The sequence below is a fragment of the Diplotaxodon limnothrissa genome, linkage group LG7, assembly GCF_057381915.1.
Source record: "Diplotaxodon limnothrissa isolate DT_005_m linkage group LG7, D_limnothrissa_male_GT1.1, whole genome shotgun sequence".
NCBI lineage: Eukaryota > Metazoa > Chordata > Actinopteri > Cichliformes > Cichlidae > Diplotaxodon > Diplotaxodon limnothrissa.
The window spans coordinates 55,168,301-55,182,335 of record NC_140602.1 but is presented as its reverse complement, the minus strand read 5'-3'; the positions used below and the strand labels follow the sequence as shown (position 1 = coordinate 55,182,335).

General features: G+C 40.1%; 1 protein-coding gene across 1 annotated transcript; it reads left to right on the top strand.

Annotated features, from left to right (window-relative positions):
- Nucleotides 1-931: 931 nt before the first annotated feature.
- On the top strand, nt 932-8,352 carry LOC146629265 (KN motif and ankyrin repeat domain-containing protein 1-like). Its single transcript, XM_085358464.1, has 10 exons — nt 932-3,206; nt 3,494-3,646; nt 4,168-4,276; nt 4,369-4,518; nt 4,642-4,729; nt 5,322-5,541; nt 6,506-6,648; nt 7,626-7,826; nt 8,093-8,191; nt 8,290-8,352. The coding sequence occupies exons 1-10, from the start codon at nt 932-934 to the stop codon at nt 8,350-8,352; spliced, it is 3,501 nt and encodes a 1,166-aa protein (XP_085214590.1).
- Nucleotides 8,353-14,035: the final 5,683 nt, after the last annotated feature.

Sequence of the window (14,035 nt, the reverse complement as noted above, 5' to 3'; positions counted from 1 at the left end):
TAGGGGTTGTATGATGGAATTTATTGCAATTCCAGCTTAATGCATTTAACATTTACTATTTAAATATAGTTATAGGTTAGAATTGTGTTGTCCTAGGTATTTTCTTTGCTTTTATATTCAGTGGCTAAAATACTTGGAATATGTTTGTGGTTGAGAAGTCCTGCCAAGAGAATGGTTGGGCATTTACAGGGAGAGTTGCAGAGTAATTATAGAGTGGGCTCAGTCTATGTAGAGAGAGACATACCATTGGGAGAGAAGTAACTACTGAAAAAAGTGTCTGCAGGATTGGTAGACACTCCTCTCTCCCTCCTCCCCTTGTGGGACAGGCTCAGAGAGATTAGAGTCAGAAACATTTTGAAGTGAAGGAAGGCTTGAGACTCAGAGAAATGGTCACTGATCAACACATACTAAGGTAAGGAAAGAAAAGGGAAGAGTATATAGCCTAAAGCCTTCAAGATTTTACTGTGTATTCATGATGATTCATGATGATTAAATGTTATTTAAAACTTAAATTTACAACAACTTCTTATTTTCTGTAAGATTTATTTATTGTATTTTTTTTAAAAGATTTTCCACCTTTCTGCATAATGTTTGGTCTGGATTTTTGCTGTTTTATTTTTATTCTTTTGCTTCCCTGACTACTCTTTTCAGAGAGGAAGATTAAAGTACAGCTGTCCAACTATTTAACAGGCCAAAGCACTGGTTCCCTAACCACCTTGAAATTGATTACAGTTATCAGTCTGAAGTGGACTGCATCAAGCGTGTGGACAGTTTCTGAGACGCCGCCACCATTAAGCGACTAAGCCTAAAAAGGAGGCCCAGGGTGGCCGGCAGTAATGTGGACAAAACGCAGAGGGGCATTTCATCTAGTCAGTGGTATTCTGCAGAGTCCTTGTCATCATCTAGTGCTGATGATTCAAAACTACTGGGCATGTCCTCTGCAGCTCGAGGTAGACCACCTCTTCCTCCACCACATGGTTCCTTGTTGGATAATAATAATAAAAGAAATGAAAGTCTGGGAACCTCTCAGATACTAACTGAGCCAAAGCCTCAGCCAGCTGCACGATCTCTCTTCCAAAGTCAAAGCCCTGTGATGGAGAGGGCCTTTCTGGAGACCCACAAACCCTTGAATCAGGAGGTGACAAGACTTTCTCCACCCCAGCCCTATCCCCGTCGACGACTGGCCAGCTTCGGAGGTGTGAGCTCCCCTGGGTCACTCTCACCTTTCACTGGCCTAGGTGCATATAATCAGAACAATAATGGCAATAAGCCTACTGGCACTGGACCCGAGGTCCAACTCGGCTCATCCCTGGGCAGTAGAGGCAGCACAGGCTGTCTGAGAGTAAGTCCACAGAGCTCAGGTAGAACAACTCCAGTCCCCATGCACCTGCAACATGTCCGTGACCAAATGGTGGTTGCGCTACAAAGACTGAAAGAGTTAGAGGAGCAAGTGAAAATCATCCCAATCCTCCAGGTAAAGATCTCAGTCCTTCAGGAGGAAAAGAGGCAACTAAGCTGTCAGCTCAAGGACTTGATTGAGAGAGAGAACGTCAATGATGTAACCTGGAACAGCCCGTATACCATTGAAGGGTCTGAAATTGAGATCAACAGAAATACCAAAAAAGATCTTGAAGTTAAAAGTAGCTGCACAGATCTGAAGGAGGTTGGGCGATTGACCAAAGACATGCGAGAACTGGAAAGGTCCATCAAAGTGGGACAGTTGGGAACATTGCATGAAAAATGTAACCCTCTTCATGACAAAACATTTAAGTCAGTCGCTGTGGGAACTGACAACGATATGGATATCATCTTGTCTAAGCCACCAAAAGAAAACAAATATGCATACACTGAGCAGGTAGAGATGAGGTCCATTGCAACAGAAGTATCTGAAGTCAGTCTGGGAATTTACACAGAACAGGAGGCAGAGCGTGATGCCCAAGAATTAATAAACAGTGCCTTAAAGGAGAGAATTTGTCACTTAGAAATAGAGTTGAAAGAATCAGCTCTGGAGACGGAGTTGATTCGTCTGAAACTGGAACTTCAGGCTGCAGGAGCCAGGAACCGGGTTGACAAGGCCTGCTGTGCCAGACCGTCCACTGTAAGCATAGGCTCAGATGCAAGGCCACACACCAAAAGCCAGGGAGTGGGTAATCACACAGAGCTCAGAGATGCTTCCACAGGCGAGGAAAAGGAGGTAAAAACTGTAGGAGTATCCTGTGCACCTATGATGAGGAGTATTTGCACAGGACTGGATGTACCCATGAGCCTCTGGGAGGTCAGGGAGCGAGTGGAGACCAGCGACAAGGCTGTGGAAATGCACGTTTTTACAAACACACAAGGAGTTGGGACAGAGATAAGGGTATGTGATGCAGAAAGCAACACAGAGGCGCCACTGGCAAATCTGAGGTCCAAGAAAGAGTATTGTTCAGTGGCTTGTGGGGATTGTTCTGTCGATGTGACCATTTGCGAGGCAAAGGAAGCAGTTTCACAGTGTATGACTACAGATCGAGTCAGAGGAGTTGAGCTCGGAATCATGGTATCACCCCAAACAGCATCGCAGCGTACCAACACTGTATGTAGTTCAGTGTCTCGCTTTACCAACACCAAGCACGCCTTCAGCACTGACTCCAGCACGAATACGCTCCTCAGCACCCAAGACAAGCACACCAACACCACTCACACTTCAACTAGGACAGTATCTGTAGGCAATAGGGTCCGAGACGTCAGATGCACCACAGAGACCCGAACAATCGGTGTAGGAACTGCAAATGCAGTAGAAAGTATTTCAAAGCAAACACCAGAAGCGGTCACCAGGGTAACTCGAGACACTGGAGTTGGATTCACAGACATTAATGAGAATTTCCTAGTTGGACTGAAAACTCGAAATATGGCATCCGGACCGTCCCATCTACCTGACCCTGTCAAAACAAAGAGTGTTGGTGTAGGGGAAGGGCGGATAAGGGATTTTTCAGTTTCATCCAGGACACCTGGACAAAATTTCCAGAAACCTGCACAGTTACAGTGGGACCATGAGCTGAACCATTACATCGAGAAGTTGCAGAGGCTCCTCAGCATGGAGCATGGGGACCTGCTCACAGAGGACTGTCCTGATCATAACAGTGGCCAAGGAGATCCCAGCTCCTGCAATAGAAAACCTATGGCACAAGGAGGGACAGACATCCACATGTTCAGTTCTCAACCAGCAGGTAACACAGCAAACCAAAAACATTGATTCTTCATAAAACATTTGCAAAGCTGATACCAAATTTCCTGCTAATTTATTACTATACATTCTGAATAGGTTGAACAGTTTGCGCTTGTATTGCTTGCATTATTGCTGTCATTTGTATAGAATGACATAGCTCCAGATTTTTACACATTAAAAAAAACCCTTTATCTACACAAAGTAGGTGATGCAATTAACATTTTTTTTTTCAAATCTGCAATGTTATGTTTATACGTTTCTGTCTACTATTATCTTACTTTCATGCAGCAAACAAAGACTCTCAGTCCCAGTCTCAACTTTCACTTGTCTCCTCTAAGTGTGACAAAGCAAAAGCAGGACTGTGTCAACAGAGCAGTAATGATTCAGAGGTGAAAAGAATGATTAAAATGATAGAACAGCAGACGTCCTCTGGTTTACAAGGTAATATTTTTATTTATTTATGTTTAGTTATAAATCCAAATCCTTTTTTTCATGAGATATTTAGTAAATATCCAGTTAGTAGGAATTTTGTCTCAGTGAAGGAAGTTTAAAAATCTTTTAGTATAAAAATATTTTATTTTGAAGCCACTCCCAGTGCCCAGTTTAAACTTGAACTAGGTTCAGGGGAAGTGGCTGGCTTCAGCTGGGCAAGTTCCCTTTTTGAGGGATGCATTTGCGATGTGTGGAATGATATCTGGTTTTGGAAGACGTTGTGTGCCACATAGCACTTTGTGGCTTAAGATCTAAAATTGAACTGCTTTGTGGGAGGAGCTGGTGTAAAAGAATGCTTTCTCTTTTCCACCGAGGCTTTTAGATGTGAACGAATGCATAAAGAATCGTGTGTTTTCATATACTCTGAACGTGACCTAGCTAGCCTTGTAACTGTTTTGCTATACATGCATTTAATGCAACATACTGTGTGATTTGTGTTAAGAATAAAAGTGCTTTGTGCTCATTTCTAGACAGGTCAGATAATGCTGGTAAGCCAAGGAATGTAATAAAGAAACAGAATGGTAACCAGTGCTGTAGTAGCAACAGGCAGAGCATGAAGTTTCTGGGTGTGACTACAGGGTAGGTGTCTAATGTCTAAACAAATGTTTTATTTCTGAAATGATGGATGTGGTATGTTCATAGATATTAAGCTCTTGTTTTATTGTCCTTAGGCTGGACCCAGTGTCGAATTATGAGCATGATGATGTGGACAGAAAGATAAAAAGAACATTTAGGGAATCTCCTCAAGATGTTGCCCAATCACGAAAGGAAAAAGACAACAAGGGATCAAAAGGAGCTGCGAGAGTGTATACACAGCAGAGGTAATCTGGGAGAAAATAAAACTGCAACAATAAAAAGCTTCGCAACAGCAGTCTGCATTACTGTGGGAGTCCTTTCAAATCTGAACTGACATCTAGTAACCAATAGAATTTGGTTATTTTCAGACGTAGGATGAGCGAACGGATGTTTTTTGCTTGTCAAGCCTTAAAGACGCACCTGAGTGATGACACAGCTTTATCCAACAGGGAAATGGTATGTTTTGTTTTACTATATTCAGTATGAGAGCCACTGAAAGTCACCACGGGCCTTGTTTGTCTGTACGTGTTTTGATTAGCATGGGTGCGGAGAGATGCTGGGCCATGGTGGTTGAAAGTATATCGTTTCTAAAGAAGTATCCTTGCCATTGGATATGAAAAGAATTCGTCAGTAGAAGAATTTTTAGCCATATCATTTGCTTCAACTTGAGAATGTTTTTCTTTCTAAGTGAAATAGACTACTCACTTTCACAGTAAAATGCAAAATAGGTAAGAAGAAGTGGAATTCAAGGGAAGTATATCAGCAAGGTAACTCTTGACAGCTTCCATTGTGAAAGCTGAAACACTAAAAAGAATAACAAGAACTCTCGACATGCCTTTTTATGTTTGAAATAATGACAGATTCCTCTTCTTTTATGATGTCTTTTATAGAATTGTTGCTTTATGCTGTTTGTCTGTCTTCTTTCATTCACATCCCTGTAATTATGGGAGGATTGTGTCTATTCAGTCCTGATTGCTCTACTAAACTAATGTTTAAAAAAAGAAGTGCTGTTTTTGCATATATAATGCATCCTTTTTTCCTCTTGCAGCAGGACTGTCTGCACACACTCCAGCAAGAGTGGTTCTCTGTGTCCAGCCACAAGTCAGCATCTCCTGAAACTGTAGAGGACTACTTATCTACGTTTCAGGCCATTTCACCTTCAGTATTGCAGTACATAGTTAATATGGCTGACGGCAATGGAAACACAGCTCTACACTACAGCGTTTCTCACTCGAACTTTGGCATTGTGAAGAAATTGCTTAATCCAGGTACATCACCACACCACCCCAAGTACATATTGTTTTTCTCTGTCCCTCTATGTCACGAGAATTAAGTTTATTTCTTTGCAGTCTGGACATGCTTAAAATAAGATTACAGACAAATTATGCTGCCAGGGCTTTTTTTAACTTCTACAAAATGCCGCAAGAGTTGTCCTTTTAATTTGAATCTCCCAGCAAATCAGAGAAACAAGCAAGCTCACAGTTTTTTAGGGTGGAAACGCCTTGTGTAATTCAGCTGTACTGCTCAGAAGCCCATGTATAATCTGGATTTGTCATATCATATGAACATTTTAGTATTCTTTCTAATAGCCACTAGGTGGCGAAAATACCAGCAGCAAGCGAATTCTGTGTGTGGTAAGATACAAAGTGCTCCTGTCAAAAACGGGAAAATATTGATAAAAAAGAAGACCCTGGTTTCTTAAACCAGCATGGGCAATAGAATACATTTTTGACTGCTGGGTAGCTGATAAACGAGATGGTGTTTTTTGGGGGGAAAATACGATTTTTTTTTAAATAAGAAATTATGTGCTGGAGATTGCCTTTTGAAAATCATAATGGCTCCTTTCAACCATTTTTCCAGCTGTGAATGAGTATGAAAGGGATCGAAAGGCAGAAACACTATTCTGGACAGTCACTTAATTATTTAGTTTGTCAGGACAGTTTGATATTTGCACTGGGTGCCCGACTGAACAGCTTCTGTGTATGTATATCACTCAGAATATATATCTCTAAGCGCCAGCCTTTTTCTGTGAATCTATATTGCATAACAGTTTTGTCATTTTTAGTCACTCACCACAAAAGCTTATCTGGAACAGGTCTTCCTTACAAAATAAAACTTGGCATTTGTATGATTAAAACAAGTGTGAATTGTTATCAGTACAAAATAATATACATTCTTCTTCCTCTTGCTTGTTTTTTCCACTGCCATCCATTTGACCGCCAATCACTACAGAGGTGTGCAACGTGAATCAGCAGAATTCAGCAGGTTACACGCCCATCATGCTGGCTGCACTTGCTGCTGTGGATAATCCAGACAACATGAAAGTAGTCGAGCAGCTCTTCACTAAAGGAGATGTCAACGCCAAGGCCAGCCAGGTCAGTATGTTCTCAGGTTGTGGGTGAGGAGTGGTTAGCTGGCTCTCACATTACACTATAGTTTAAGTTTTTTACAAACTAGTTTTACAATTTTTTAAAAATTGCTGCAGCTCTCATGGCTTTCAGTCAATGTGGGTATTGTCAAAATGATTTAATGCATCACTCAACCTACTCTCCTATGTGATGTCAGAAGATGAAACATAGGAGGAACTGTGTGCAACTATTTTATTTTAAAGCAACTTTCCTTATAAGATGATTGACTGATTTTAATCTTAATAATTTTTGGAGTTTATTTTATGTAGACAGATAAATGTAACTGCTTGCATAAATATAAATACAATGAAAACAGTCTTTCCTTTGTCTTTAGCTGCTTAAAAAAAATCCTGCAGATATCACAGCACTGCCAAACAAACGCCTGCTTATGTGCGTCAGAATTCCTCACAAAGTTGAGATCTGCAACTTGTCACTTTTACTGGATATGCACCTCTGAGGAAATGCTACGTCCGAGGCTTGTTGGCTTAGCAACCGATGGCGCAGCTGCTGTGATATGCTGATACAGAGGAGCGGCCACACTCCTACGCGAAAAGATCAGTCCTAAGCCGACTTCCATTCACTGCATGAATCACAAGCTAGAATCTGCAATGCACGTTTAACCTTTTATGTTTGATTACATTTCCTGTGTCCAAAAGAAGAGAGAACAAACCACGAGACTGAGAACATTTTGCAAATAATTCAATTAAATGTAAACTTTCAAAAAGATGAAAATATTCATCCAGTGGCTACATTTGTGTTGTGTAGTTGAAATTCAGTGAATCAATATAAGAAAGAATAAATAACTGAACTAGCTTCACTGTCCCGCTCATTTTTTTTCCTTTCCCCAGTCGTCTACTGACTGTATCTTTATATTTGGAGATGTGTGACTCAGTATTACTTGCCCTGTTTCTTCCTGTGTTTGACTCCTGCCTTCTGCTGCCCAGGCCGGTCAGACGGCTCTGATGCTCGCTGTGAGCCATGGCAGGATGGACATGGTGCAGGCACTCCTGGCACAAGGGGCGGAGGTCAATCTCCAGGATGATGAGGGCTCCACAGCGCTGATGTGTGCAAGCGAGCATGGCCACGCTGACATTGTTAAACTACTGCTGGCACAGCCGGAGTGCGATGCCACCCTGACTGACAGTGTATGTGAGTCATTGCCTCTACTTTGCAGCTTCTGTGAGCCCGGTGGCCTCAAGCTGTGAAGCAGAAGCGCTCTTACTTTGTTTTAGATATTATATTACAAAAGCAGAGAGTAACCATTTGTTACAGAAGACACATTCAGTGTGTCAGGAGAAAACAAAAGGGATAGAAATGGTATGTAATTAAATATACTGAGGCTGTTTATTTTCTGTCTGTTATTGTGCGATAAACAACAGAAGCTCTTGTGGTGTATTTTGTGCGTAAACAGGATGAAAGCACAGCCATGTCCATCGCATTAGAGGCAGGACACAATGACATTGCAGTGCTTCTTTATGCTCATGCCAACTTCTCCAAAGGACACGCAGGGGTATGTGAGTCAATTTTTACATTAACACACAATATAAATGTGTTTCTGCATCTTTTTTTACATTGTATGCATTTTGGTGTTTGTGTGTTTCTTATCAGGCAACTGGTCGTCACAGTGGCAGGTCTCTTTCTTCTTCCAGTGATAGACACGTCTTTGAATGATGGGATCCCCCCAAACTCTGATTTGATGCTACATGAAACTTATTTTCAGATGATTCAATATCAAAGCCCACATTGTGTATAACTTTGTCAGTTTCAATCTTATCAAGAGAATTCAGTTGAATATTTATCTGTCATAATTCAGCAGTTGACAAAATGCTTTTCATTATCTAGTAGCACGGTATGCATACATGTGTATATGATAAGACTGGTAATTTCATATTTCATACAAAGAAATGTGTATTACAGTAAATTTAATATAGTGCATGTGTGTATATTTAAGGAGAGCATGCAAAATTATCCAAAGTCCCCAAGTTAAGATGCACTTCAGCTGGGATGCTGTGTTAAATGGAAATAAAAGTAGATTGCAATGATTTGCAAATCATTTCAACCCATTTTTTTTTTATTGAAGGTGGAACATAGAACACATGTCAAACCTTTTATTCTTATTTTTAAATCAGGTTATTTTGAATTTGATGGCCAGAACATATCTAAAAACTTTGGCACAGGCCATGTTTAACACTGCGGGGCATCCCCTCTTCTTTTAGCAACACTCTGTAACGTCTCTTTGTAACATCTGGGAACTGAGGAGACCAGCTGCTAGACCCTCTGGTAGAGGAGAATTGCCTCATTCCTATCTGATAGGCGATTCTAACTGCTCAACAGTTGTGTGTTGTCTTTGTTGTACTTTTTGTTTCAGCATCCAAACTCTTCTATGAAGCCATGCTGCTGCAATAGATGCAGTAGCATGGTCTCAGCATATGAAGTATGCTAAGATTATATCAGCAGCAAAGACATTACATATTTTCCTCTAAAACCTGTACATACTTTTCAGCACTGATGGTGCCTTTTCAGAAGTGCCAGCTGCTGTTTCATAGATACTAATGTCAAAAAAACATCAGAGATTCAGGCTTTTGAGCTGCGTGCTGATAATAAACCAGACGATCCTTCTGATCTTTAGTCTGGAGGATGCAGCATTTATGTTTTCCAAAAAAATCTGACCACAGAACAGCTTTCTACTTTGCCTCAGTTCTCTTAAAATGAGCTTTGACCAGAGAAGACAGTTGCAATTCTGGATCATGTTCACATAGGGGTTCTTTTTTTGCATGATAGAGCTTTAACCTGCGTTTGTGGATGGGACGGTGAATTGTGTTCACACACAGTGATTTCTGGAAGTGTTCCTGAGCCCATTCAGTGATTTCCATAACAGTGATTTCCGAACAAATCCAAATAGTGGCTGTTTTCAATGCCCGAGGGCCTGAAAATCACAGGCATCCACTATTGGATTTTCAGACTTGTTCCTTTCTGCACAGAGATTTCTACAGATTGCAGGAATCCTTTTATATACTGTAGATGATGAGTAAGTCTTCACAGTGATAAATATCATTCTGAAATTGTTCCATAATTTGTATCTTCTAGATACTTCCCATCTTCACTTCTGAGAAACTCTGCGTCTCTAAGCTGCACTTTTTTACCCAATCGTGTTACTGACAAATTCTCAGTTAACCTTTTGTTCTTCCAGCGGTTTCTTTTTAGTATCTCTAAATTTCTGACCTCTTGTTGCCCATTCCCAACTTTTTTGAGTTATGTTGCTCCATTAAATTAAAATTTAAATAGTACATTTTATTTAAACATTTGATTTATTTTTTATGTACTATTGTGAAAAGTTATTGGTTTAAGAGATTTGCAAATCATAGCTTTTTTATTTATTTGTTTATTTTTTATACGGCATCCCAGCAGTTTTGGAATTGGGTTTTACTTGGTGCTAAGGTGAAATTTTGTACTATTTTTAAATCTCATATTATTTGTAAAGTCACAGGGCTCAAATGTGCTGGGGTAAAAGTAACAAAAATTACAAAGTGCAAAATCTTGACCCAGCCCTTTCGTACTTAAAGGATCTGTACCTCAGAAAATATCCATGATACCATAGTAAAGGTTTGCATGACTTCATTAAATATACTAAAGTTATTGACACCATACTGTGTACATTACTATAACTTACAGGAATATAGATGCATGGCAACATAGTTTACTATTTTAAATTCATAAGGATTATAGATTATGTTGAAATGCATGATTACTTGTTGTTTACTGTAAATGTCAAAATACCCTTTTTGTTCATGATTCCAACAAAAGTTCAATTCAACCCAAGTGGCCTTTTTATTTATATGTTTTGTAATCTTTAAAAACTGTTTATTTTTTGGCAAAGCTTTTACTTTATACTATGTAAACAGGGTAAGAAGATGCAGCATAAACTACTACATATCTGTAGCACATCTTTTTCTACCAATCATGGACAAAATGTACAAATAAATATCAGCAATGTAATAAATAAATACAGTCTGACAGATGACAAGATTAGTCCCATGTTTGTTTAATAGTAAGGAATTTTAAGGTAGCACGTTATTGTGTTATATGTGTTACACATTTGCTGGAGGAAAGGAAAAATGGAGCCTCTGATAATGTTTTTAGTCACACACAAAGGAAGGGTCACGTGAGCTCTGTCATTGTGTAAGAGATTTTTCAACCAGCTGGTGGATTCAAACCCAGTACCTTCTTTGCTGTGAGACAGCAGTGCTTACCACTGTTCCACCTGAAGTATCTCAACCAGGCTCGTGCCTGGCTGAAGCACGAACACTTCTTTCCTTTTTTGGTTTGGCAGGCACCAATTTTTCTTCATCCTGACACCCAGCTCTTTTACCCTGTTTCTTCCTGTGTTTGACTCCTGCCTTCTGCTGCCCAGGCCGGTCAGATGGCTCTGATGCTCACTGTGAGCTCTCTTACACAGAAACTACCCACCATTCTCACCTCGTTTCTACCACCTCACCATGCATTGCCCCCAGTGTTCATCCTGTCCCTTCTCTGTTGACTATGATGTCTATCAGTAAAGTACCATTGCCTTTTTTCCCCTATAAGCAAGATTATGTAGACCTTTTTCAAAAAATGACTATTAATGACTGAATTATTAGGTGAGTTTGTGACCTTAGACTGCAAAACCTGGCCTTGATAACTCATCAGAGTAGTCTTGCCTCTCTTGGCGTTTGTACTACTGGAAATTAAAAGCGAATTTCAGCTTTGAATGAGCTGTAAATCATTTATCAACCATTCAGAATAACCTGTGCCCTACAGTTCTCACCATTTTAATTAATATTCCCCACGAGCTTCATTGGTGTGAGAAGAGAGAGCGTGTGGTGATAATTCAATTCTACAGCAGTCCTGCAGCTCAGAGATTATCATTGTTTAATTTTACGCTACAGCACTGTTGGTGAGTGAACATGTGACAAGTTATAAAATAAAAGAAAGAACAGATTAAGGGGTATCTCGTTTTTTTTTTCAACCTTTTTTTTTAACCGTTTACGAAGTACGATGTTTTCATCAGTGAAACATGCGATCTCACAGTCAGTTTGTTGTATTTCCTCTTCCTTTTGTTTTCTTCATCTACTCATGTGATTTATATTTTGCCCATTTCCAGAGCTTTTTTTTTAAAGCAGTGCTTGGGTGCACAAGACAGAAAGCTTCCATGAAAAGACAGATTATAAAATGATGTTGTTCGGCTTCCCGCTGCACTCGTTTCCCCAGTGTACCACTTTGTCTCCAATTCCTGAGAGCTTGTGTGACTGAGAGCACTCTGAATCATTTCCCAGCAACAGCAATCAAACACAATGATATACAAGGTCCACCATCAAAATTTGCTGTTGCCATGGTAACAGTCAGCAGTTTTCAGCAAGTGATTCTTGGGAACATTAGTCTGGAAAGATATCTCTATTTCACCGAGGTTAGCTAATCCGTTCATTTAATTTCCCCGTTTGTTTAAGCGTCACCGCTACCATGTTATTTAGTAGAATAGATGCCGATGTAAGCAATCTTGAAAGCAAAACAAAACTGTTTTGTAAAACCCTAATGAATGTCATATGAAGCTGGCATGCAAGGACATTCAGCAGTCACAGTTTCATGCCAGTGAAGCCCTTTGTACACTGACACATGCCATCAAAAGATATGGATGTTCCTGTCAGAAGGGTACATGTGTCTTCAGTACAATATGTTGCATGTGACATGTATGGACTTCTACATCAGATGGTTCGTTATTTCATGGTGCAGACCATCCTTGTGTATATGTTTGGGTTACTGTGCAGCTCAATATGTCATAATAAGGCTCACATTTAAATCAGGTTACATATTGGGCGATAAAAATACTGTAAGAGTTAGTAATTATTAGTTTTGTGCCATATCATAAAACTGAGACTTGAAAGGTTTTGAAAAACAGTCGCTGCAACAATGTCTGTGAAACATTCTTGATGTTTTGGGCCATTTGTCAATTTGGGACCAAGATCCAACAAACCACAAACACTAAATTAACTAATAAATGCATTTGTTGGATTCGGAAAAGACAGTGCAGAAACTTTGATTTGCTGTGGACAAGTCAAATCGAATAAGTTAAATCAAATGTGGCACCACGTACTGGGTTTTATGCTGACCGCACATTCAGAGCCATTGGTCATGTGCTTCTCTTACTGGTTTATTGAAGTGGGTGGGAGTTGTTTGGCAAAGGTGATGTCACATATTTCCCTGAATCAGTTTGATATAAAACAGCTATAATCAATATTTTTGCGATAAACCAATCAAACTCAGATATATGTATATATATGTTGTGTGTGTGTGTGTGTGTGTGTGTGTGTGTGTGTGTGTGTGTGTGGGGGGGGGGGTCCTTCATTGTTGAATGATTGTGTCCATTGTGGTCTTCTGCTGCTGCTGTCCATTTACTTCTAGGATCAATGTGATGTGCCTTCAGAGATGCTCTTCTGCCATCTCTGCAGTGATTATTCGAGTTGGTATTGCTTTCCTGTCAGTTCAAATCAGTCTGGCCATTCTCCTCTGAACTCTGGCATCAACAAATCACTTTCACCCAGAACTATTTCCCCCCTCTCTCTCTTTTTTTTTTCTTTTTTTTTTTTTGGACCATTTGCTAATCCCTAGAGAATCAGCAGTTTCTGAAATACTCCTACCAGCCCATCAGACACCAACAACCATACCACATTATAAGACACTTAAATCACGCTTTCTCATTCTGATGCTCAGTTTGAACCTCAGCAGATCGCCTGGAGCATGCTTACGTGCCCAAATGCACTGAGTTGCTGTCATATGATTGGCTCACCATATATTCGTGTTAGGGCGCATAAGAGTAGGCGTACCTAATAAAGTGGACGAATATAGGAGTGTATGTATACTGTAGTAGGGTAGCATGGCATGACAAATAGTCTGTAACTCGTGCATTATGATTTTCTCTCACTGAATTCCATTCAGCTGAGATCCTCCACTTCACAAGTATTTCCACTGGACAAAACGATGTTGCTCTGACATCAGACATTTTTTTTGCATATGTTTTTCTGTGCTGTTACATGTGCTGTTATCCAGCAGCAGCCTTTTTGGCTTGTTTTTTTGTGCACATGTTAGGAAGAAAACTAATTGCTTTACAGAAACCACATGGCTTTGAATACTTGCCTAAAGTAGAAAAACTCCCTTTTTTTTTTTTTTTTTTCTGCAATTGCTGCAGCTCAGCGGCTCGGACTTTGCAGAGAACTTTTTTTCTTCTTTCCTTGCTGTCTCGGCTGAGGAATTAAGTGTAATCTGAGTCAATATTTATGCATTAATCACCCTGCTGGAATTCCGGGGCGGCTGCACATTCAAA

Bases quoted from the DNA above. Each gene is read 5' to 3' on its own strand.
- LOC146629265 (XM_085358464.1), top strand. From the start codon at position 932: ATGTCCTCTGCAGCTCGAGGTAGACCACCTCTTCCTCCACCACATGGT. The intron at 5,542-6,505 runs GTACATCACCAC...CAATCACTACAG, and splicing joins GAAGAAATTGCTTAATCCAG to AGGTGTGCAACGTGAATCAG. The intron at 6,649-7,625 runs GTCAGTATGTTC...TCTGCTGCCCAG, and splicing joins TCAACGCCAAGGCCAGCCAG to GCCGGTCAGACGGCTCTGAT.